Source organism: Amblyomma americanum, chromosome 4 (genome assembly GCF_052857255.1).
Source record: "Amblyomma americanum isolate KBUSLIRL-KWMA chromosome 4, ASM5285725v1, whole genome shotgun sequence".
Classification (NCBI taxonomy): domain Eukaryota; kingdom Metazoa; phylum Arthropoda; class Arachnida; order Ixodida; family Ixodidae; genus Amblyomma; species Amblyomma americanum.
Window position 1 is genome coordinate 105737981 of NC_135500.1, and position 26892 is coordinate 105764872.

Sequence of the window (26892 nt, forward strand, 5' to 3'; positions counted from 1 at the left end):
TAGGGGCACTCACACATGTGGCGAGGGCCTTAACGCAGCGTGCCCGGGCTGCGGCAACCGCCAATGGGGTGCCTGACTAGGCATCCCCACCTAGTGGTTGTAAGGGCGTGACCCTTCAGGTCACGGACCCGAACACCTCTCTCTATAATTAATAAATGTTTTTACCACCACCACCTTGTCACCTGGGGTATCTGTTGCTAAACCGTCGTCGTCGCTTCACATGACGCGGTTGTTGCGACGCGCGGCCTTTCTCTCAATCTTTCCTATCGCATCTCTTTCAACTCTCCTACTGTCTGCACGTGGCAGCGATGGAGGCTCAGCTTTAGCCAGTGGGCAGGCCCGCGCACTTTCCTTTTCATTTTTCTTGCAGTCGCAACCACAACTGCACCAAAAAACGGCAAAAGCGCCTCTTTAGACCTAGGTGAATATTTCGAATTTCGGAACCTAATGTTATGGTGACGTGGAACCCCTTTGGTAAAAGTCAGGTTCTTAGAACAGGTGCTGCGTTTCTCACAGACATTTTTACAGCATAGTGTAAGCATTCGTCCTATCTTTCGTCCTCTTTGCGTGTCGCCAGTGTGGCGCCCTAAATATGTGAGTAGCCCTCAAGAGATGGTCATTACTGTACGCACAGATTACGATGAGAGCAACGAGTGTGTTATATGGCAGGGGCACAAGGCTGCTGAAACTAGCGCAACACTGCCACAAAACAATCAGGACCGCTGTGCCACAGATAAGGAGGAGAGACAATGTATCAATTATGACACAATGGAACGCAATTTCAAGTGCTCTGCGGGGTCTAAATGAATTATGATGCGGAGCGGAGATGTTATTCTGACATGGTACCTCTTTGGTAAAAGTCAGGTTCTTATAACACGTGCTAAAACGTTTAAAATCTGGTCTCCCAAAATAGTTGGATAGGTTTCAGTTTAACTTGAAATGACTAAAAAATCTTTGACAAATCTAGCAGCCCAGACAACACAGGTGTCTTGTAGTGAGCCCTTTAGCATCTAGCGAAGCTTCGCTAGAAATGTTACGAAGAATTGGGGCCTCACATGAGTCATTACGGATACCACTGTTTTTGTACAGCGAGGTTGCCGCCATGTTGTACTATCGTTGAACTAAACTAGACTTTCAAAAATTTCAAGGAGGGATTCCACTTATAATGAAAGGAAATTGTCTCGGTTCATTCGATTAATTCTTTCAATCACCTTGTTCAGATTGTGCGTATGCGCAGGAAAAAACATATAAATGTGTTCTTAATTGGGATAAGTCAGTTGTAAGACGGGAAATGTTCTGTGTGCCTCTTTTATGTTGTCTTGCGTCCATTTTCACTGGTTCCAACTTCTGTACATTGTGAGCCAACGAGCCCAGTTTTTTACGCTCTTGTGAAGGAATAAATCACAGGCAAGGAATAAATCGCTGTTTGGCGTTTGAAACTATCCATGTGAAACCGAGCTATGGATCATCGACATGTAATTTCGATAAACATAAAAAGCATGAGACAGATACTGCGCCATTTCCTTTCCCCCCAAAACCAATTATATATAAAAAGCATGGCGTTAACGATAAACACTCTTGTACAACGAATGGATAAATAAAGTATATGCGCAATTTTCTGCGTTTAGGACTGCAGTAACTAGACCCTGAGATTAAATATCTTTAGGACTGCGCAGAAGCGAATCTATAAAAAATCGAAGCTACGATAAGAAATGTACTTTCAGATTAGGGGCCCGCAATTACTCTTTACCCAAAGTCCGACGAACGCGAAAGTTCCCCCCATGCCATGAAAAATCGCACTTGAATAATTATTCTTACCAGAGACGGCCTGTTTAATAATTAATTTTTTTTCTTCCTACAGATATTCATGCAAATTTTCTAAGCTAGCAAGCATGAAGTTAAATTGTCACTTCTGCAAAAATGATTTTGAAGGTCACCTTAAATGTTTATATTTCGATAGATACCATATGAGTACGTGGGAAGTGCACTTCAGGCTGTCAAGGCACCATGTGGAGGTTCTCTTTGGGGGCGAGATCTTCAGCAATTACAAATCATGACTAGACTTTCTGACAACAGCTACTAACACGTGACTTCATGAACAAGTGAAGAGAATTCTTCAAAGATCCCTAAAAAGTTCCCGCCAGGTATCGATAGGCCGGCATGCATTTATCGCAAGCACTCTCTCCTGCCGTGCATCTGAAAGCTACGCGCGCATAAATCTGATGGGTAGTAGTCGAACCCATTACGTGCTTTAATCCCCCGATCAACGTTCGGACACATCGCACAGAGGGCAGAAACAGACCGCCGAAACGGCGTGGCCTTAGTGCTGTTGCCGTCTAGAAGGACGACCGGCAAGATAAAAGCGGTTCCCAACCGTTTCCCAAAGACAGCGAGCAGGCCAGAAACGGATCCTTTCTGTGAGACTGAAGCACTTGAATTTCGAGTGTAGCACACGAACAAGGAAAGAATGAGTGGGAGATGGCTGGTGCGCAGGATAGCGGTCCTGCTAATCGGCTACAGATTAGTGTTTAAAAAAGGGGTCAGGCTTCTTCGTTGTATTCGCTTTGGATGGAAACGAGCAGCTGTTCTCTTAACAGTGTGAATTATACCAGCACGCAGCACTTAAACAATCCCAAACCGCGGTATTATCAGGAGACTTAGGCGACAATCATTAATCAGTCATTAGCAGATGACCATCCATCAGCGCTAAGTATGCACAAAAACACAGCTACCTTAGTCCAAACAAACTGCACCAGTACTAAGTCAACTTAATAGCCAAGGTCTATTTTATCTGTTCTCTTTTCTTGCCTTGCTTTTCCTTCCGGCACAAGCATTTAAATAGGTATTTCATTAACTTATCTGGTGATCTGTATGTGTTCATGCCTCATTGTGACGAACATGGTGTATCGGGTAATTTTTATATAAAAATTTTGTCTGATTTTCTTTTTGAAATTTTTTTTTTGGGGTATGCTTATTGATGTGGCTGCGTTTCTGAGTATTTATTTTTTCCTTTTCGAAACACTGGCACGTAACAGTCTCCTGCGCCCCTTCAAGCTGCTTACTCACCTTTTAGCCAAATACTTCGTTCAGTTGTTTCTGTAAAAGTAATAATTGAATGAATGAATGAATGAATGAATGAATGAATGAATGAATGAATGAATGAATGAATGAATGAAGTTCGTGATGACTTATTACTCCCTGAGGCAGCCGTATGAGCCAGCAGTTGCGCCTCGAGGTCCGGGTTTATTACTGCTAACTACAACAGATGACAAGCAAAGAAACCCGACACGCGCCGCAATCCAGGAAGGCGAAGAGAGACCGGAGAGATGCAGCTACGCCACCGACGCTGATGTTGGGGTGCTAGGACCGACAACCGGAAGTTGCAAAATGAACGTCAGCGAATGACGTATTTATGAGCGGGGCGCAGTCCCACACCTGTTTTCTTTATTTCTGTCTGGTGCCCCGCGTGTACGAGTTGAGGGGGGTGGGGGAGGAGGAGCGTAATTTTTAGTCATCTATATCTTCGTTGTTATTGATGCTAGCTCAAAAATTCTTGCGTTGGCGTGACGAGTGGTAAAAAGCATATCTCTCATCTGCTTTACGTAATCTCAATTAATTTATTGCATAGTCCCTTTAAAGAAAAATTTGGCCTGGTCCGAGGTTAGAACGCACGACCACCGCTACGCCGGAGCAGTCGCTCTACCAACTGGGCTAACCGGGGCGGCAGGCTTATTGTAGGGCGAGAGCGAATCGATCTATAACTCGAAGTGTGAACAGTGTTGGTAAAATGTGTAGGGGAATCCCTCAAGGTGGAGTAGATTTGTAATAAGCGACTGATTACTCATTGGCGTCCACTCAAGCGCAGCCATACGGCTTCAAAGGAAAGCCAATGAATAATTACTCCCTTGTTACAAACCCACTCCACCTTCGGGGATTCCCCTGAACATTTACCCAACAGTGTTCCCACTTCGAGTTATGGATCAATTCGCTCTCGCCCTACAATAAGCTTGCCGCCCCGGTTAGCCCAGTTGGTAGAGTGACTGCTCCGGTGTAGTGGTGGTCCCGGGCTCGAACCCCAGACCAGGACGAATTTTTCTTTAACTGCGAAGTTTCTGAGAAAGCTGTATAGCTTTCCTTTGTTCCTTTGTAGCCGTATGGCTGCGGTTGGGTAGATGCCAATGAGTAATTCCTCCCTTATTACAAATCTACTCCCCCTTGAGGGATTTCCTTAATTATGTGACCAAACTAAACAACTGCACATGAGTGCCGTTAGACTGCATAAGCAAACATTCTGTCTTTATTTAGTGCACAAAAATTTGGAGACTTGCCCATGTTCTTTCACTGCTCTTTCTTCCATAGTCTTAGCAATGTAGACAGCCATCAGTCATGGTAGTTACAGAAGCACACACATATTGCCACCAGCTGTATAAAGTCACTACGCCTGTATTTGTTTTTTAGCACAGTATACGTGTTACTGGAAGTGCCTTGCCACAATCAGTATCAGATCACTAGTGGTGGCCATATGATAGGCAGGCAATTCCAGTCACTGGCAGTTCGGGCAAAAAATTAATTCGCGTATGTAACGGTGCCTTAAGTACGTTAGGCTAATAATGTGAAGTAGCGTCAATCAGAATGCCTGTAGCCTACACTTTGCGTCAGGATAGCAAATTCATCGTTGGGCCAAGCTTAGGCAGTGCGAGCGCCGTTTTTTAGGAGGTCATAGCAGTAAGAGCAATCACATCAGAAAGACATTTTTCCTCCCGTCTTCGCATTGTTTACTCATAATCATGAGCGCTAAATACTTAAAGTGAAGGTAAGTTTATTCAAATTCTTTTAAAAAAGCCATGAATTAATTTTTCTAGACTTCGCCGCCACATCAGCGAGTTAAAAGGGATCCTGCTTTCTAAATGGCCACCGTCGCGGAAGCTAAAATTTTCGCCCGTTCAGCAGGGCCGATCTCAGGGCCGATCTCCCAGCATTGGTTTGCAGCATGGCTGTAACAATGACTGCGACATTTGAAACCAATTTTTGGCAAAGATAATGCCTTATTTTAATTTCAGCTGCCATAAGTGGACGCGAGCTGGTTAATTTCTTGTTATTCTGTAATTTCTTTTATCGCCTTGATCACCGATCACAAGCGGCTGAGAACAAACGGTAAATGATTTGGCTGTTTACTTAAGTGAGCCCTTCGTTGTGAGGTTTATTTCATACGCACTGAAGCCGACGTGATGACTGCATCAGGTTATTCGCAACGGAATACCGTGATAATTTTTCGTGCCTTCTTTTGTTTCTCGACTACGTGCAAATGCAGTACTCTTGTTATTTTTTGTCTTCCAACGGTTTTTTTCGCTCAGTGTTGCTTATACACGACAAAGTTATATTTGCGAAGTGCTTAAATACAGTGGATATCAGCTTCCTGGGAATGCACAGAATAGCAAGCCGCATTATCACATAAAAATTGACTTTTCCCACCTTCATTCTCCAAGAAAAGTGAACGGGAAATCAGCTGTACAAACGCCACACCAACTTCAATTAATTGAACATTCCTGACTAATCTCACAGTATTGAAATGTGTGTATGGGCGTGTGGATAACAGCGAACACAGCAACCTCATGATTAATCGTAAAAACCGCGGGATGGGGCGTACACTTCACGCTGTATCCTTTCATCTGGCCTCGACCCCGCTTCAAAGATGCAGCACTGAATGGAGGCCGCATTATTCCCCGAAAACAGCGCCTGTCAGCGTGAGCGCGATAGAGCGGCTGCCACTTCTGGCTATCGATGTTACTGATAAGCGCTGATAGGAAAGAACAGGCAGGTCTCTATATTGGCTTTGTAGTAAGCACCGTTTAAACAGAGCATCTTATCAGCCTGAATTGTCTTTTCTTTGGCGCCGTTATCTCACTTGTACGCAGTCCAGCCACCACCGCAGATCTACAAATTAGGAGACAGTCCATTTTCACCGGTAGATTGCGGCCGTGTGCGGCACGCTGGGTTTCGTTTCAGCTTCGGGTCATGTGCTAGCCTCAGGACTCCGCTTGAGGGTAACTCCCGCGTATTTGAGCCGAGTGGCCTTCTCCCCTGTTTGGCGTCGTCACTGCTTGGGTCAAACATGGCGCTCCGGTGGATTCTTTCGCCTCTGGCCGCTCTCATTGTTCTCCTTTGGGCCATGGTTTCCACCAGTAGTGCAGGTAAGTGTCACGTACGAATATAGCTTATACAGAGTGTTCAAAGTTGGAATTTCAGGATTTGAAAAATACAAAGAACGGTACAGTAAATTTGTTTTTTGCATGCAATATGCGGCCAGGCGCACGCAAATTCGTGTAATATCAATAATTCACTGGATGGAATAATTAAATTTTTATTCACTGCAGATAGCTGATGCATGTTTATATTGAAAACTTAGAGTTGCATTTGACGACTATCCTGTTTAGTAGAATCTTAGTAACGGGCCTTTGTCCTGAGATATGCTTGTCTAAAGTGTCAGCCCAATTCGTCTAATTGCACATGCGAGACCGCGGCACGCACTGTGAAGCTCCTCCTTCGTGTGACGCAGCTGTTTCGTATGACGCTCCGTCTGAAGAAAACGTGCAGTGACCGCGACGGCAATTACTTTCGCTTTTGGCCAGCATTGCGGTATTGCAATGCTTGACTGCATGCTAACTCTAAAGTGGTACCAGGTCTTATCATCCACTCTAATAGCAAACACTTGAACAAAAGGGGCTCGCCCCACATCGCCCGCACAGTCATTCTTCGGTTACGCTAGCCAAGAAGGAAAAGTAATCACCTTCGCTTGTCACTCCACTTTCTTTTTATACGGAGCATTATACGCAACAGCTGCGTCAGACCAATAGGAGCTTCATGCCGCAGGCCGCGGTCTCACACGCGGAATCAGACGGATTGGGCTGAAATTTCAGACCGGGACACCTCAGGATGGTTTATAGGGGTTGAACGTCCCAAAGCGACTCAGGCTTTGAGACCCGCCGTAGTGAAGGGCTCCGGAAATTTCGACCACCTGGGGTTCTTTAACGTGCACTGACATCGTACAGCACACGGGCCTCTAGAATTTCGCCTCCATCGAAATTCAACCACCGCGGCCGGGGCACACCTCAGGACTAAGGCACGTTACTAAAACTGTGTCAAATAGAATAGCCATCGAATGCCACAATATCTAAGTTTTCAATATACATTTGCATGCTAACTGCAGTGAATAAAATTTAATTATTACATTCAGTTAATTACTGATATTGTGACGACAATTATATTCACAGTTTGCGTCCGCCTGGCCGCATATCCCAAAAACAAAAACAACTTTTGTGCACTGCTGTTTATTTAGAAAATCGTGAAATTTGTTTTAAATATCCAGAAAATTTAACTTCGAATACCCTGTACAACCTATGCTTGGCAGAACGCAAAGATTTTAACGACAGTCGTAATAATTTTATCTACGCCATGTTCCCTTGAACGCAGCCAGCACAGAATAGCACAGAATAAGTGGGAGCAACTTGGCGGGAAAGGCACCGTTTCACTAGCAGAATGCTAGCACGCACTGTCCGCTTTTTCTTTCTAGAGCTTCCATGAAGAAACGGCTTCCTAGTTCTCTTCTAACTTCGATGATCCGATATGAATTAAGCCACACGTATTAGAAGGGCGTGTCGCCTGTGAATTGTTTTAGAATTTCGACACGTTTTTGCCTTTTCTTGGTTGTGATGCGCACAATACTTCAACCCACAGACCGCAGTTAAGCTTTCTGTGCTCTAATTTTGAAGTGAAGTGCACGCAACTCACTTGTGAAGTAATATTGACTCCCTCATTTCAATTGAACGCAATACGTGCACCAGGCAAGTGGTAATGAGACACAATGCTTGTGTGGTCGATTTTCGAGCCCTTTACCCGAAAGAGGCGAGTTCGATCCCGGCAGTGCAGGTCGAATTTTGATGGAGGCCAAATTCTTGAGGTGCGTGTGCTGTGCGGCGTCATCGCACGTTAAAAGAACCCCAGGTGGTCGAAATTTCCGGAGCCCTTCACTACGGCTTCCCTCATAACCTCAGTCGCTTTGAGATGTTAAACCGCCATAAACCAAACTTTATCCAAATAGTTTCAATAAAGTTTGCGGTTATATTTGATTTGTTAACCTTGCTTAGCTGCCATTCATTGTCAGGGATGGTGTTATCACTCCCTGTGTGGCCGATGATTTTGCATCGTCAGTACTGTCACACCAGATGTAAGTCAGTCATTATGAAATAATTGTTTTCTCCTTATAAGGGTCTTTGTCTCTCTGGTAATGGTCGGAAGATAACAGCATGGCGCGAAAACTATTTTCACGCTAATAAATTATTAAAAGATACCTAAGTTCTTTACTGAATCTTTCTCGACATTACCTATACGCTCAGTTCAATCCAATTTGTTTGCGATTAAATAGCATCACACAGTAAAGTCATTGCCACAACTACAATAAATGTTTCTTGGACAAGAGCCATGCTGGCAAAGTTCACGAAATGGCTCGAAAATGACCGTCTAATTTCATTTGGGTTAGTCTCTAAGATTAGCCTTCCTCCGTACTCAGCTTAAAGGGGGCATTGAGCAATTAACCTATGGCCTCCCCGCTATACAAGCAAATAACCGCAAAAATTACCGACTATTATAGAAGGCACTCTAATACTTATAGCCCTCCTTTCGAGTAAAAGTTCGTGTGGCTGCTCGAGACAAGTCGGTTGCGACCTTTACTCATCCACCGCCTTGTGAAACACTACATATTTTGTAGATTTTGTTGACAGGTACAGTTTTTATCACGTTTAACGCCACGCATCTTATTACGAGGGCTAAAAAATCGCCCGCATGTGGCGCAGGTGGTATCCATAGCAAGCTCATCAAACACCACTGCATGAGCGAGCATTACACTGGAGTAAGCTTTCTCACATACTACAGCATGGTACCGTTACCGATGACTGTCTAACATAAAGACTGGACCCTCTTCAGAGATTAGCAGGAATTCACGACGTAGTTTTTGCCGCGTGACTTGTACACACTGTTAGTACAATATTGACAAGCACACAAAAAACCCTTTGTAATTAACGCGCGTAGTGTTTATCTTGTTTCTTTGTCTTTCGTATTCTGCTTTCATAGAGTTTATCAAACTGCTGGTCAATCTCTGTTTTAGCATTCCATTGAACATACCAGTCGATAATTTATATTCATCCAGTTAATTATCCTAGTACTTCCACTGTATGATTATATTTATGCACAATGTAGATTCACACTTGGCTGTTCGTAAATCCCACTAGCAGTATTTTCTTGGCAGCTCTGTTCAGAGTTTGTCGTATTCATAGGTATATTTATGTTCTTATATCTCGTGGTCGGCTCTGACTCATGAAGTTCATGGCAGCACTTTAATACTTCACGTACTTTGGAATGCCCTTGTACGAAGCTTTACTTCAATCCAAATATGCTTGAAAATGTGTATTCGTGAAGCGTCAACCCGTTGAATACATGAATATGGGTGAGCACGCGACTAAGATAACCTTGCATTAATGAACGAAGTGGACGCTGTGAGGACTCCTTGTCTTAGCCGCACCGAGCTTGATTATAAAGTTCCACCCAGCATGACTGTTGTGAACTATGCTTTGCACTGAACAATTTGATATCCGCTCAAAATATCCTTCATTGGTCTCTTTGGCGGAACATCCCTCCGAAATAATAACATTGCAAGAACATGCAGTACATGACATTTATATGAACTAACTGTTGCCGCTGAAAGAGTTGACAGGCCGTGAACAGTTAGTGTTTATGCTCGAAAACATCTTCATAGCTTCATGAATTTCTCCTGGTCCGTCATTTCGATACAACTGTTAACCAAATGGCCGCTGCTTATTATAAGAATACTCCAATAAAGGCTGCTTTAGAAATTAGGCTTAAATTTCTTAATTTAACCATGTTTTTGTTATTCTTTCTTTCGATCCTTTTTCAACACCATTGGGCCTTTTTAGCTAAGTAGCAAGAAAAGTATGTCTCCAGTCTTCATAAGCAGCCATTTCCCGCTGAATGACTAGATATGATTGGAATTTAAGTACAGCAATTCGGGAATGCTTGAACTCCCTTAATAAATAAATAGCTTTGCTTATGACAAATGCTCCCACCAATGCAAAAAGAAAGTGATATTGCTAAACTGGCATAATAATACTTGAAAGCTTCGTTGTTTACATAATCAAGAACCCCTAATTTTTCAAGTGTGTTTTCTGGAATGGCTGGAAGCGGGCTTTTTTTTTTGCTTTGCAGTTCGCAAAGCATGCTAGTAAAAAAACTCTCTAACTGCTTTGCCTAAGGCAGAGCTCTTTGAATTTTATCACTGAAAAAGAGAAACCGATACTAGCTTCCCAAAACCAGCTCGATATTCTTTAAAAAAAATACATTTTTATCGGGGCGCATGGATGCCTTGATATGATTTGCTCGTCTTCTCTTCTCGACTTAAGGAGAGGTGGAAAGGCAATAATGATGAGTGCCATGTGGACACAACAACTATGTGAACTTATGAAAACCAACGACAAGTTAGCCGGACCAGTTTTCCGAGTCAGCACCGCGCAACGCCGGGAGTTGAAGGACGCCCGAATATCAGAAGTAGCTTTACAATTCCCTGGTCACGTACAGTACTCACGGATTGAAATAGGACATTCGGAGCGCTAGCCTTGCAGTGCCACACAGGCATGTGGTAAACCACAGGCCGGCTCATTGGCTACTGGAAGGAACAATTCTGCTTTGTAGATGTTCTCCCTCTCGCGCCATACCACAATGCACCACCTTGGTTCCATGAGCGTCTACGGGCGGCGCTCCATGAAGCGACGGCCACGCGCTCCGAATGTCCTATTTCAATCCGTGAGTACTGTACATACTGTGAGTCCTCCAGGGAATTGGCTCTCGTAGAAACCCTTAAAGGAAGCGGCGAAAGCCAATATTTACAGCATGTGGGGAACAAACAGAAAAATTTGGTTCTTGCTTGCAGGCATCTCGCAAAAAAACACAACCCGGAAAGCGCCCTTGCGCCAATTCTTTTTGGTTTGAAGGGTCGCATGGCAGCCTTGCCCAACCGCCCGTGAGACGGCTCGTATGGCTGAGCTGAACAACATGTGGAATGCAACAGTCACGATGGAGTTGACCCAATGGACGCAAATTAGTATTAGTTGGTGATCTTAGCGTGTCAGAGAAAATGTCGGGTCTTAAATTTCTCATTTCTGCACCCTGAACGCTTCGACCGCTTGTTATTATCTCGAGGATGGCTCCCTGACAGTTTCCTCTCAACCTGCAAGTGATAAGGTGCGTTTACCGCTTATCTCCAGCGCTGAATCTCGAGTGACCAGCGCCTTCATGAAGTCAAGTACGTTCACTGGAGAACAAAGGCCCTTAGCAATCTCCAATTAGCCCTCGTCTGGACATCATCAACCAGCTTCTGCCGCCGATTTGCTGATCGCATTAAACACCTTACCCAGTGCCGTCCTTACGTACGATGTTCTCTGATTCCGCTCCCCTACCCTAACTAAGCCTCGCTTATTATTAATTAGCTTTTCATGCACCATCCCTGCCTACGTCGTCTCATTGATTTCAGCTGGAATATCATCAACTCGCTCTGGTCGAGTAAGCCACGCTGGTTCTTTCATATCTCTTAGTCCTACCTCTCTAGCAAGATCGATATTTCAGAGTCGATGCCGATTCGTGATCAAGTGAGGACGCGCAGGACACGACGGCGCTTGCACTACAGTTTTGTCCTAGCTGTCGCGATGTTTCTCACGAATCGTTACGGCTGTTATTTTTCTTTCCACATTGCTAGGCGCGCGGTGCTCCTCAACCTAATTTCAAGCCTTTCTTTTATAGCCGTCGAGTTCAGCCATAACGCTGAATGAGTAAATAAATTCTACTTTCGCCTTCAGTTCTATTGGTAAGCCGCTATTCATGACCTCAGAGTGCCTCAAAACGCTCTTCACATTATCCTTACTCATCTACCTATTTCCTACTGATCATCCAGACCTTCGGTTGCGACCTGCACCAGAGAAATGCACTTCTTCATTGCTTGCAACACCTCAAGGGCTAACGTAATCTACGGTTACCTTCGTTCACAAATGTGGGATGTTTTTTTTTTTCACAATACAGATTCTTCCTAATATAAATATTTTTCTTACCCTTGTGCTTTGTGGTTTCCGTTCCTGCGATTGCTCTTCTGTGTCAATTATATAATACTGACACCTGCAAACCGGGTGTTACTGAGATTTTTGTGCATAAACTCTGCTCTCTTGGACTTCCAAATTCAACAGTGTGAACAGCCCTTGTAAATATTCATTGGATAGTAGTCTGGTAAAATGATGTTTGAGAGACTGATTACTTTCTTGCGAATGGAGATGTTCTCTCCCGGTCAGTGAAGTCTAATCTTATATATATATATATATATATATATATATATATATATATATATATATATATATATATGTGTGTGTGTGTGTGTGTGTGTGTGTGTGTGTGTGTGTGTGTGTGTGTGTGTCTGTGTGTGTGCGTGCGTGCGTGCGCGTGTGTGTGTGTGTGTGTGTGTGTGTGTGTGTGTGTGTGTGTGTGTGTGTGTGCGCGCGCGCGTGCGTGTGTGTGCGTGCGTGTGTGTGTGTGTGTGTGTGTGTGTGTGTGTGTGTGTGTGTGTGTGTGTGTGTGTGTGTGTGTGTGTGTGTGTGTGTGTGTGTGTGTGTGTGTGTGTGTGTGTGTGTGTGTGTGTGTGTGTGTGTGTGTGTGTGTGTGTGTGTGTGTGTGTGTGTGTGTGTGTGTGTGTGTGTGTGTGTGTGTGTGTGCGCGTTATATCAGTAACTTTAACCACTTGGCTATTGCACTCCACGCTTACCCTTATGCAAAGTGTGTATGGCAGTTGCGGCCCCACAGTTAACGCTCATTATTAACACTAAATATTCGCAGATGTTTGGTAGAACTGCTGCTGGAAAGTTACTCTAGTGGACTGAAGCTGTTTGTTTCATATCTCAAGCACGGCGATCTCTGCACTTTCGTTCTGTACTCCCTTGCACCGCCTCGTATCTCAGTAGGACACTGATTACGAGTGATATGTACGAAGAGACCTGCCGGTGGCCCCAGTCCAAGAGGACTTAACCGTGATGCGACAAGGCGATATCTTCGATTGCCATTTACTCTGAAGGCCTGCCATGTAACCAAGGGGCCGTACCTTTTGGACATGATCCAATATCTACGCGTGGCGATGCTGGTAATGTTGGAATTTTTAAACATTCGCAATAGTTGCACTTCCCGTGACAAGGGATAGAATTTATAACAATGGCCTTGACATTCAATTGCAGGGCCTAGAAACACTCCCTCCCGCCCAGACTTTTACTTGGCGCTCCTTCAACTACCCCTGTCTAAGCAGCACAAAAAAAGCATTTCAGAACATGCTGTCCCCTTTGTGACTGACCTTGAATGGTTCCACAATGAACATACACAATAGCAGTGCGCCCTTTGCAAACGCGAGGTTTCTAAGGCACACTAATTCTAGTGTTGAAGAAATGTATCGAACAAAACACTATAAACCTACCTGCTGTTACATCTGACTTGTGGTCAGTTTCACTCCCGCTAAATGCTGCTGGAATAAACCAATCCGGAAGGCCTGCACTAATTAACATACGTCCTAAAAGCAAGAGAATATCAATCAAAATATTTCCATTTCAAATTAAAAGAACAGTTTTACAGGTATATTGGTTTCCTTTCGTGGACTCCAGGGTTCCGGTGGCATCTAAAGCTACGCGCGAAGAAACTGTGCACTCATGTACCTGAAGGCTCACCTGGGATAGTTGGTTCATCATAAATGTAAATGCAGGATGAAAATACACGAACCAAGATGTAGACGAGAGAGGCAATACAGTGACGAGGTACACCTTTTGTGAAAGATATACAGCCCATCACCTTTGCATCTAAGGCGTGTAGCGCCTTCTCTGCGCGCGTTTATTTCTTAGTGGCGGGGTGAATACAGATGTTTTTGAGCTGTAGAGAGTAGGTGCGAATCCTGTTGACGCGAAACAGGCCGCAAAGGATGTCCTGCAAGTAAACCCAGTGGGCTGTACAATTTTGACAAGGAATATCTATCAGCAAATTACGTGCCTTCTCATTTGAAAAAAACGAAGACGACACATGTTAATAAGAGGGGACTGTCGCGGAATACGCAAGTAAATTACATTAAAAAATTGACGTCTTAATTTCATCCACATCCTGACATAGAACCTGGTCCCATATATTCCAAACGCCCCTTTATATTTGTGCACCAGCTGTGATACCGATAAAATTTCACATTGAAGACTCAGTTTGGCGCCCACGTAGATGTTCGCTTCCTAAAACAGGGATCGACATCGTAATGTCATTAATTATTGTACAGGATATCCACTTGAGCATTTCTGCAGTAAACCACGACGTTTGCGAAGCCTGTTCTCAGAAAATCTACCTGTTGGTCCAATGGAAACTACTTCTTGTGCCAACGTTTTGATATATATGGCCATATACGTATAAGAAAATGGCACGTGCCATCAACTTCGCTTGGTGCTTCTTAGTGCATGTCGCATTTCGTGCTCGGCCGTAATGGATGAAAACTTCAACTGTTGCAAATTAGGGTCTACGTCCCCAATTCTCTTTGTAAGCTTTCAGTTGTTTCGTGACTATTCCACAGTTTTTGGTTTTCGTGTCTTTCTGCGCTGCGAGATCTTGACATCAGTAATCTGGGAAGACTTGAGCGTCAGTTTATCCAGGGCTAGGAAACTTCCTATACACCATTCTCCAGCCACTCCAGACGTCAGCGCCAATTGCTGCCATAGCGGCCGTAAGAAAGCCAACTGGAGCGTCGTATCGTTGCCATGGCAACGGTATCCTGAAGAAAGAAAAATTTCACCGACGAGTTGAGATCATACCTTCCAGTATGAAGCCTCCAGCTACTGCTCAGTGAATGTGGGAGCCAGACTGGAGCATAAGAGATTTTGTAGGCATGGGAAGCTAATGAGATGTGCAGTCGCGCTTTGCCTGGCTTTCATCGCACTTTGTGGGAATAGAGATTCCTTTCTGAAACTGTAAGACCCTTAACCTGTGAAAAATCTTGCATCTTGATTCGAATCTAAGCAGAAAGTTTTGCTTACATAGGGCAGGACGTGCTTATGGCACGTTCAATCTGTTATAGAAAGCAAAGGGGTTTGAATTCACCACTGGGCTGTTGCAAATGATACTAAGCGGAATTTTACTTTTCTGAGAGGGTTAGAAACCAATTACATCTCCGACACTAAAACGGAATTAAGAGCAGCATTTTTGGAATCCTTACGGCGTTGCGTAACTCTATAATAGAAAGGACAGCTAGAGTGTCCCTGATTTTGGCGAAACACACAGCCGTGCCTTGATTCTTACGGGCATGATAGTATATACTTTTCTATTGTTTACAGCTTGGTTGAGCGGGATTACGTTTTCGACGGCGCATGCGCAGTTGGTGCCTGTATAAAATCCTCTAATCAGAACTCTGCTGACACAGCTCAGTGAAAATGTAGGGGCGCCGAAAAAGGCAAATGTGAAAAGGCCCACAGTGACCGCCGAACATACCTACATGCTTAAAAAAGTCCTTTTAGGCTGTGAAAAGGAGATATGGAACACACACAGAAGGGAAAGATTGCTGAAGCAAAATCACAATCGCTCGTTTCCTCGAACAGCTGCGTGTGCGCATTCTTCGATACTCACGCGGGGTGCCTTACAAACGAAGCATATTCCATGCTATCGATAGGGGGCCCATCAAGAGTGTCAGATGGTCGGCAGGTAGCGAGCAAAGCACTATTCTTCTCTGCGACATGATTTGATAGTACGGCCCTTCACTTGCTGGCACCGCTTCTTTTTTCGACATATGTGCAAACAAAATCGGCGGCAGATTACCTAGGGCAGCTCCCAGCACCACAGGCCCGTGAAACGGACGGGTGTCATCCTTGCGGCACATTCCTGGCAAATGATATACCTCCAGCTTGCAATTTGCTTCCGTTCTCTTTGTGCCTAATCGGTGCTTATCAACCTTATTTGCGCACAGACGAGATATGTCGCATACTTCCGCTCACCTGTATACTTCTAGCCGCTTGGAACCAGATTTTAGAACAAAGAAGCAAGACGTTTTTTACACCCCTTTCATAAATATAGGTTTGCTGAACAGTCAAAAATACAGCTGTCGGTACCACTCCTTTTATGTGGATGGTTTTTTCATCTCCTCAGCAACCGAACACAGAGCCGTGCTCAATATTTCTTAAAACACTCAGACGAAGGCCAGGGTGTTTCCCGAACACATAATGTTCGCCTCAAGAGGTGCTTTTGAAGACGAAGGAGAGCTAATTTCCATTCGAACAAGCAGCCGCCAGCATCCGCTGCCAGCTTGTCGTCAGCTTTTCGCAATCTGCAGGCGCCACTGCTTCTAGACGCCAGTGCGCTGCCTTTTGCCCAAGCCTTTTTAGTGGCTGAAACTGGAGGCCTAGCACAAATTACCTAACACCGCTATTCGTAAATGCTGGAGGCACCGGTATGGCTATTGCAGGAGTAGGGTTCAAAAAAAAAATGAAACTCATGTTAATGCAGCGGAGGAAAAGCCCGGAGAAAAAATAATACCGTGCGATATATTTATTTTATTTAGTTAAGGATATTGTGGTTTTAGTGGCTCACACAAGAGTGTCACAACGCAAACAATGCAAGGGTCAATGAGAAGAAAAAGCTATGACACAAGCTGATAATTGCTACGGAGCAAACAAAAACAATGAACACAACAAACAACGAAAATAAAACAGTAGAAAGAAAATAACTAATCGTAATATAGAAGGGCGAAACGCTGCAGCGACTAGCAGGTCAATGACGAGCAGCGCACATGAACGATTCTATGGCAAAAAATAATAAAGAAACACGTGAACCAAACCTGTAAAGATGCAGTAAAGTAATTTCAGGCAGACGTGCTCTCACAAAAATGCTCTAATTTTCATTTCGCATAAGCTAGCACAGTCAATATTTATATTTTTTTCTGAGAGGCTGTTTTTATTACATGGATGTCAATCAATTTCACTAAAAAGAAAAGTGGGCCCAATACTTACCCGTGTGCCACACCAGAAAGCAGCTCAAGGCTGTCATACTAGCATTGTTTAGTGATACACCTTGAAATCTAAGTGAAAGATAAGACGAGATCCGGGCAACATGGTTAGAATTAATACCAATTTAAGGTTTTTTTCAGTGAACGGAAAATTACGGCGCGATTGAAAGCTCGAAAAAAATCATCAGATACAGTACACATCATGCATACATGTCACAACTGACTAAGCCAGAGCAGACACTACTGCATCTCTAACCTCTCATCTTTCCTAGGCGAAGTAAAGAAATGATCAGGTTCTTTCATACTCCGGGAAAACCTAATGTGACACTGCGGCTGAAGCTACGACCGCGACGCAATGATTTCTACAAGCGTGTTGCACCTACACGCCGAGGAGCCTTGCAATCAAGTTGACTGCTCGCAATCGCGTCTTTTACTGCATTTACAGAGAAAGTTTTCCTCGAGTTTACGCTTGTGCCTTTGAATACACAATAAAAAAAAACACGACACCAGAGTTAGTCAAAAGCGCGCATTTCCCCCATGGGAAATGATAACGGGCTGCCTTCTTGATTAGAGAAACCACGCTTAGAGATCTACAACTTAGCTTGAGGAAACTCGAACGTCCTTCCACTCTCCCTGCTTTGCATTCCATCAGTCTCATGAAAAGGTCGCCACGAAAACATGAAAGTGGGATTCTCCACGTATGCGCCGGCCTATATCTCAGAATTCTAGGAGGGCAGCGCCAAATCGACACGGAACACAGAAGTACCACTAAACATAGGACGGGCGCTTACTACCAACTGTTTATTCTGAAGGAACCCAGCCCATTACAAAGCTATAAAACAGACCGCGTCTCAATGACGGATCTAATGAAGGCATCCAAAGGTAAAAACAAAAAAAAGAGGCGAAGACAAGAACGGCTTTTTTCATCTACACGGTTAACAATAGTGAGGCCAAAGAGCTGTGTTGAAAGAACAATTAAAAAGATGGCAAGTGGGCATGAAAAAAGGCAGAAAGAGTGAAGCAATAGCAGAGTCGCATTCTACAAACAAATAAAAGGTAATACAATTTTTAGAAAAGCCAAAAAAGAGCGCGGCTAAACAATGAAAGCAAGAATAAACCGTTATCAGGAAGCAATTCGGAAACAGCTAAATTTTGCTAGAACCATGACAGCAACGACACAGTCAAACCAGCAAAAAGGGACCAACAGCCAACTTTCATGGAAGGCGTCGAGAGTGCCAGTAAAGCACATGGCACAATGAGGACGAGGAGGTGCTTTATTAGCATTCTAGGTGCCTCCGATGAGGATTGACCGTTGGTCACTAAGGAAAACAACGAAAGAAGTCAGCTGGTTGGCGGGTAGAAATCCCGCACCGCGACTAAATTGACGTCACCGTAGTTCTAAATGAGCGTTAATACATTCTTGTAATCTTCATTTAACTGCTCTGGCCCGGCTGAATCAGGAGCACTGAGGAGAGAGATAAGAAGAATGGGCTGGCTTCCTTGTTGCGGTGCACTGAAAAGCAAGCTAAGAGTAAAGTGCACTAAAAGCAGATTTGTAAATACATAGGCATATTTATTTCTTCCAAATTCAACAGTTGAAGATCACCGGTATTTGTGGGACCGTTGTCGGTGTTTTGATTGCGGCAAAGAGGTCGCCAGAGAGAACACGACTCTTGTAACGCTGCCATTGTCTTTCCTGATTCTCTTACCGACGCCTTGCTTTGTAGAGTACTTGGCTTCACTCGGGCTCAGCAGATGGTCGGTGGGTTATAGTGGAGCTAGCGCTGTTTTTCAGTGGGCCCTAGTGTCGACATTTGACCAAGTTTTCTTGTGCTCTGTTAAAAGAAAGAAGTCACAAGTGAAGTTTTTGCTTTCCTATTCACATGATCTTTCATCTTATGATATTTACCTGACGCTCGATGCTTAACTTCTTTTTTTAACTGCGCGCTTGCAGTATTTTTATTGGTAAGGGCATGTGGCTTGAACGTTTTATTCTCTTTACTGCCATATTATTTCTTGAAGAACATGCTACAATTGCCGCATTTTTTAAGGTTTTGGGAGAAAATGACTGTTCTCAGGCTTATAGCACACGCTAAAAGCGTGAAACGCGTTTTATTGACAACTACCATCTGTAGTGTTGAGCCACCAACGCGACTGCCGACCGTAACTTGTGTTTGGCGGTGGGAGCAACGCAACATGGGGCTATGCGAGTATTACTCGTCATTGGAGATATTGGTACTGTACTATATCAGCTTTAAATAAATTGCAACCAATAAAATTGATAAACAAACAGCAAAATTAGACGCTCTGTTCCAGGGGAAGCTCAGTACTAGGTCACGTTATTATAACTTCGAAGGCGCGAAGACTTCCGAAGTGTCAATCAAACTTGCTTGTATTTCCTTAACAGGAGCTATTATATAGGGTTTTTTGTTGCCACCTCAGTTTCTTTGTTCGAATGTCATTCGCATTTTGTTCGCAGTACAATCCCCTCTGGTGAGCCCAGGGGCTCATTCTATACGCTGTTCATTTTCCGTTGTGCGTTTCTTGTCCATTTGATCTGTGTCATTGGTCACTCAGATATACCCCGGCTTCCAAGCATCAGTAGGAAGTGTCCCAGCCATCGGGTGGTTGGCAACCAGACGTCGCCATTGGCTGCATATCCGGTCCGGTCGCCAACCACCCGATGGTTGGGTCGCTTCCCATAGACGCCTGAAAGCTGTGGGTATACGTGAGTGACCATTTACAGAGGACCAAACGGACGTGAAATGGACAATGAAAAATGGACAGCTTATAAAATACGGCCATAGTTCGCGGTTGGTGGTTAAAGAGCTAAGCATGCTTACCCTTCATGTGGGCTAAGGGGAACGCCAAAGAGAAAGGCTCAGATTTTTTTCAACCTCCTGGGATCTTTTATGCGCACTCAACACACAGCACTTTTGCACTTCGCCTTGATATCTTTCCGGCTGCCTCGGCTAGGGTACGATGCAGCGAATTTCAACTCAGCAGTCTAACTCCTCCTGAGGTAGTTAGCGACGGCAACTTATATCTTCTTTGTGGGATTAGCGAAATTGTCGACCGCTGCGTTCGCCCGAACTAACGTGGATATCAACTCATTATACCGATCTGTTCTCGACTGCCAAACTGCCCTCATACTTTCATGCACTTGGCGCACAGCCTCTTTAAATAGATTTCTCCTATCTTGCCCTCATATCGCAGACACTTGTACATTCGAGGAAGGCTGGTGCAAAGACTGGACGACCTCCAACTGCAGCGAACACGCCTGCTTCCAGGTGCTAAAGGTGGCAAGTATGAAGTACGGACCAGCTGAAGACCACACGCTAGAATCAGGTAAAGTTCAGCTCTCCAGAAAAGCCATGCTCGTGCCAGCTTATTGCATGGCTCACAATTTTTTTTTCCAGTTAACTTTCTATGAGCACTCAGTTAGCGGTACTTTTTGCTTTGTGGAGGACCTCCGTTAAATTGTCGCGCTCAGCGTCTCGTTGGGTCGTCTTACATGACACTACTTTTTAAAGTGCATCCCCTATGAAAAGGGAACGTACTGCTGGTGGGATAAATTGGTAGCTAGATTACTTATCAGTGTACTTCCTTCAGATCACCAACTCCTAGTAAGCGGCTTCTAGGAATGTGTACAGGGTTGAACATCGGAGTCCACTGAATAAATAAAAGTAATTGGATGCTAACGAAAGTCAGACTGAAAGGTGCGGCATGCCTCTTAAGCTCTAAACAGAGACACAAACCAAGCACAGAAGAACGAGGAGACAAATGTGTTAAATATTTGTGCGTCTTGATCTGAATGGGAGCGAGGGACACCGCGTCCGTTGCAGGAAGTACACCACCATATCAAAAGTAGTAAAAAATAGATTTAGCATGCTTCGCGCAAATAAAATTTCCACTGCAGTTTTCGACGCCCAATTTGGCTTTTTTAACATAGCTTCTGGGAGTCAAATATGCATAAACTATTATTTCTAGCTTTGGGCTGAAAATGTTTTTACCCCGTTTGGAATTATGGTTGTCATTGTTTAAGTAAATTCGTGGGCTTAAATACTTAGGTCTATTTGGTTACAATGAAAACAGATGAACTAGAAAATAAATCTGTTGTATAATAGGCCCGCGGGCGAACAATGAGAAGCATGTAAAATGGATGTTCCTTTACACTTATTCGATGACAGCCAACCAAATTACAAACGAAATAAACGCCCGAATATGCCAAGTAACACGCCAAAGCACAAAATAGATAAAATGGTTATTATAAGAAGAAACTTAGGCTGATCTAAATAAAATCTGATTCAATAAAATGATTCGGAAGATTGAGCAGAAGAATTTGAAACTATACACACCATCATTAAACCGATTGCAAAAACGAAATGACGTATGTTATGTTCTCCTACCCTTAGCTCTATAGTAAGCAAAATTACGTAGAACACGTCCTTTTAAAAGGGTGCGTTAAATTTATTTTGATATCGTACAATGAAGCATAATTTAGTGCATGTAGCTGACAGAGGTCTCCCACAGAGGCCAGTTTGAGATTTATTATTATTTGGTGCAGCAAAAGATTAGACGTGGCGGTTGAAGCCGAGTCTATAAGCACTTTGAAAATCTTTGCTGCTGGCTTGACGACCAGCGCGAGCATTGTTCTTGAAAGCCCTTTTAATGTACGCAGTGGTATGTACACCACGCAGTGTAGTAGTTTGATGCACGAAGAGAACTGACACTGATGGTTGGAATAAAAAAAAGGCGGCAAATTGCGGCAATTTTTTTTTGCAGGCTATTGCGGGCAGTAGTTCTTTTGGAGCAAAGTGCCTCCCAGCCCATCAGCTGCCTGCATCAAAAATATAAAGGCGATTGCATAAGAATGATAACATTAAGGATCTTATTATCTTTTGCCAGGAAAATATAGCACATTATTAAGAAGACATTTTTCTCAAAGTCATTTAGCTTCAAATACCTATTGTTATTTATTATTAGGAGTGACCGCCACCTATACGCAATTCGCTTCATCGGCATATGAGACTAGACAGTTAATACGTTATATTAAAGCATTACTAGTCCAAGGGGAATCTGCTTCGAGAATTGGCAACAGTCATGCTGTTTTTTCCAGCGCAGAAAAGTGTAGGCCTGTGAGCAAGAAAGAAATCTACCTAATGTTTTTGTCAATCTACAATTTTGGCCATCATCTTCTTGCGGCATAAAAGTATAAGTCTTTTCTGCCCCCTTCATGTTAATTCGCGCCGTCGGAAGCAGAGACACCCTCTGAGCGCCTATCTCCATTTCTAGTAATTTCTTGGGCTCCCTGAAGAATTTCATCTCGGGTATGAAACCAAAGAAGTTGGATGTACGACCATTAATTCAAGAATCAAGTTTACTTTAATTAGAAGTGTCAGTAGATTTGCAAATAGAACCCTCAAAATATTTTATTTCTTCGCGAGCCAAAGCACTTTAATTTGCTGGATTCATTGTCCTAATTAAGACAGTACTTAAGTCATATTGCTACTGTATTCAGTTCAGTATTCCGCATTAACGTTCCGTATTTGCCAAAGGTAACCTTGAAACGAGATTTTGTTCTTAGATGTATTATAGGGCCCTTACGGAACCCTTTAATTGGCCTGCAAGGTGATAAAAATGGGTGAGTTTTCATTAATTTATACACATTTACACCTCAGGAGATAACCTAAGCGCTTCGCCGTAGAGCTAAGACATAAACCCATTTGGCTGGTTACTGTTAGCCAACACGGTGCATATAAACGTCCGATGACTACTGAAAACTTCAGTATGACATTTATAAATAATTCAGGAAAACAGGATTATTGAAGAGGTCCAGGTTTGTACAGGATGGCTCGTATTACTTTCCGGCACTGGCTTCTGGGAGAGAAAAGCCGTGCTGGAATAAGAAAAAGCTCATAGCTATGAAAGAGCCTGCGTACATTTCAAGGGAGTAAATAAACAAGTGCCAAAAATCCTGCATAAGGGTTCTAACCAGCGATTGTTCTAACCGCCTGCTAAACACGTTATACCCTCCAAGCCGAGGCCTCTTGTTTTTGTGCAGCATGGTATTTGTTCCACATGTCTATGTACAGCCACCTAAAAACAGTGTCTTGCTTTTGCATTCGTATTCCCGCTTCACTTATTCGGTGTTAATTTTATCCCTTGTAGTAAACGCGGCCGCACCCCGACACTTGCACTGAAATAGTGAAGAATCTTCTTGGAAGCTCCCTGGTAGGGCCTTTGACATCCGAAACCTTCACGCGAAGTGTAAAAAGTCCTGAAGCAACCTTGTATGTCAAATTTCCCCGCTCTCGGTCATTGGAAGTGCTCTCTTAGATGACTAATTCTTGCTTAACACGGAGCTCTGGCCCAAAAATCTGAGGCATAATGCATCAGTTCTCGTCACACCCGGCCAAGGGGTAGCTGTTTCCGCACGGTTCACTTGCTTTGAAATATTCTATACGTATGTGCAAACATACCTGTAAGCGTTGCACGATGCACAGCTCCGCTTGTTCATACATAGCGGAACGAACACTATTAAAGCGAAGAACTCGAAAGAAATCATAGAAAAGTAACCATGTGTTCTTTTTTTGTGTTACACATTACTTCATTCCATGCTGGCGTTATTTTTTGCACGTTGCAATATTTTAAAGCATTGCTTTCGTAATACTGTTCCCTGTCCTCGACTGTCCTCGACCGCTGCGGAAATGTAGCCTGCGTTTGCTTTAAAACTGCTTCTTTCACCATATAAATTGCGATGAACGGACCCGTGCATATTTATTTGCCAGCTGTGTGTCTTATTAGTATACTTGGGCATACTTTTCACGGTGCTGAGGCAGATCTACGTTCTTGCTCTCACTTATGGTTTGCAAGAGCTATGACATATTGCCGCCTTGCTGAATGCATAGCCTCTGGAATCTGGTTATATTGCTATTACTTATTTAGGCGTCCAGCACATTGCGTATCTCCAGTATGAGCGCTGAACTATGTTTCAGCTGGTATGAAACATGTATGAAACATCTCTAGGCTGCAAAGATGAATGGCATCTGCCCTATCAGCGCAGCACCGGACACGTTATAATTCGTTGTAGTGGCAAAGAGTTGCGGTATAGACCGGCTTCAACCGAGCAAGTTCCGCAGGAAACCTTCTCATACTCCTAAAGCTCTGTTTTATTGCATATTAAATTTTTCAAATGCGATTTCTTGGATATAAACAAGCGTATTACGTCTTAATACGGTGTGAGCACTAAAATAAACTCAGGTTCTCGGAAACAAAGAGGTTCTGTCATAGTCCTTGCATTCACTCTCTAATCAGCGTATATATAAGCCTCTTCGTGTTCTGGCGAAAGCCGAGTTTACCTTATTCTTGCAGCCCTGACAGAATATATAAATATTTTGCACCTGTCGATTTCTGACTGAAAACAGAGAGATAAAAACACAAACCGAAAGGCAGGGAGGTTAAATAGGCAGCGCCCGGTATGCTACCCTACACGTGCGAAGGGGAACGGAGGTAGAGATAGAAAAGGGAGAGAACAAAGGGAGATGATCACTTTTCCAGATGTCCGTTGGCCATTACTTGCCGGGTACACCATTTCTGACTGAAAGTGCACCTTGAGAATATGCAGGGGCGGATAGAAGGCAACAGTCCACATTATTGCCTTTTGATATTTTTCATGCATTGTCGAGTTGAAACTGGCAGCATTGGTATGTCCATCCAGACAGTAGACCCAACTGCGCTTTATCACGGACATTGTATTTTTTTATTTTCTATAGTAAAGGTTAATTTTATTTCGAACGAAACAACGTGCTCTGTTTACTTATGTTCATACCTGTACATTTTGTAGTGCACAAAACTGAGGATAACACACGAAAATTCCAGGATACCCTGCGCTTGTTCCAGAGGGATGTCAGCTAGTTTCCTTAAATCTCTTCTGAAGCCTTCTATTCTTGACGCAACTTCGTTCAAGAAAAACTTGCAAAATGTTGGTACAAGTGAGAGGTCCGAATTTTTATTTGCATTTTTGTATCGAGCACAACCACGCTAAAGACGCCCTGGCGCAAGGTTCTGGAACGTTAAAAAAAAGCCGCTTGTTTATGAACGGATCTCCTCGCAGTTTATAAGAGAGACAGGTCTTGGCTGGGCGCAGAAGTACTGAGTAATAGATCGGTAATGTGCGCGATGAAATCATTATAACAAATTAGGAAAAAATTTTGGTTTGCCTAACAGCGTTTCAGTACAATGTACCATTATTATGATATTCATGCAAGAATCAGGGTATTATAGAGTGTTTTGTATCGTGCGCAAAAATAAAATTGCTCTTTGGAGCGAGAACCGGCAAGAGAAAGAACTGCATCAAAGATCTTTTTTCCAGTACAACCCAATTTGTAGCCGAATTTGATTTGAGCAAATATTGCCACATTTTCACCCCGCCATTGGGTGAAAAAACAAATCCTGAAAACTAAGAGCCCTCACGCAGCTTACATCGCCTGGACGAGTACGCCAAAATAACTCTCATGGGAAACTCTAAGTAATCTTTAACATTATGAGTACACACAGGTGATGTCAGCTTGTGTTTCCAATTTTCACTCATGGAAACAAGAAACAGGCCATTCAGAGAGTCTTTATAATGCGAACTAAAACCATAACGCGGATAAGGGGAGGTTTTCATGCAAAGGCACGAGCGTAAAATCCGGAGATGCGACCATTGTGACAGCAAAAGCCTGACAGTCTTCCCGCGCAACTCCTTTCGGTTCCTTCATTGAACAGCACTAGGCGCTGCATAAATCTACACTGGTGGGCGGAAAAATGTGGTCCCCACTTCAGCGGTGAAATTTTCTGACCGCTTACGCTGCGAAAATAAATGGATGCCTGATATTTATGTGAATATAGTGCACAATTGCGGTTTCTCAAAAACGCAGCAAACTTTTTCATATTCGTTACACAACGCGAGAGAAGAGTTGCAACTCCGAAGTTTGGATCATTTTATTCTACCTGTGATGGCACTACTTAACAGAGTAAAAATAAGCGACTAATTATTCTTTTTTTTTAAATTATAAGGAACTCAAATACTTCAAGAAGGGTGCAATGACAAAATGGCCGGAGCGTGGCCTTGTTCAAAAGATGCGGAGTTGGCCCAGTGAATAAAACATCTAGAAAATAAAGAAAAAACATACAACCCTGTTCATTAAGTCAGAATGCTTTATTCGCGTTAGGAAAATCTTGTAAAATGCAAGCTGCAAGAGCCAAGCAATTTTGTCAGATAGAGATGTCAAAACGACATACTTGCCCTTTCTTATTCCAGATTATTCAAAGGAGAAGGTACTTTGCTTTGCTAAGTCAGAAGCCTTCGCAAAAATGTGCATTAGAAATCTGACAAGTTTCAGGGGCACAAAGTCCAATTCGAAAATGGATAGGCATTCATTACCTTGCGAGCATTTCAGCGGTTATGATCACGTAATTGAGTCAGTGTTGCTTTCTTTTCTCTCCCCAGAACAAGGTTCGTGCGCCTACGCGACGCCTGGTCCTTCAAGCAGTCGTTCGGTGCATGCTCGGCTGTCACGCCAGTCCGAAGGACCGTTTTGTTTCACCGCCTGGTATCACCTGTCTGGAACGGAGCACGGTGCCGCCGATTTCTCGGTGGCGGGCTCCAGTGGCGTAAACCGTAACTTCCACACAACCAGACAAGCGAACGCCGGGCGCTGGCAGCGCGTGCGGTACTCCGAGAAACGCAACGACACCTTGGAGGTTGGTGCATGAAAGGAAGCTTGCGTATTCATGCGTCCTAT

At 43.7% G+C, this 26892-nt stretch overlaps 1 protein-coding gene across 1 annotated transcript; it reads left to right on the plus strand.

Moving 5' to 3' along the window:
- The first annotated feature begins 5973 nt into the window (after window positions 1–5973).
- Window positions 5974–26863, plus strand: LOC144129736 (uncharacterized). Its single transcript, XM_077663822.1, has 3 exons — window positions 5974–6191; window positions 20321–20452; window positions 26598–26863. The coding sequence occupies exons 1-3, from the start codon at window positions 6113–6115 to the stop codon at window positions 26861–26863; spliced, it is 477 nt and encodes a 158-aa protein (XP_077519948.1). The 5' UTR covers window positions 5974–6112.
- The last annotated feature ends 29 nt before the right edge of the window (window positions 26864–26892 follow it).

What these genes read in the sequence shown, in the direction of transcription:
- LOC144129736 (XM_077663822.1), top strand. Translation starts at nt 6,113, where the DNA reads ATGGCGCTCCGGTGGATTCTTTCGCCTCTGGCCGCTCTCATTGTTCTC. An exon ending in GGTTTCCACCAGTAGTGCAG is followed by an intron (nt 6,192 to 20,320) that starts GTAAGTGTCACG and finishes CTCATATCGCAG; the next exon opens with ACACTTGTACATTCGAGGAA. An exon ending in AGACCACACGCTAGAATCAG is followed by an intron (nt 20,453 to 26,597) that starts GTAAAGTTCAGC and finishes TTCTCTCCCCAG; the next exon opens with AACAAGGTTCGTGCGCCTAC.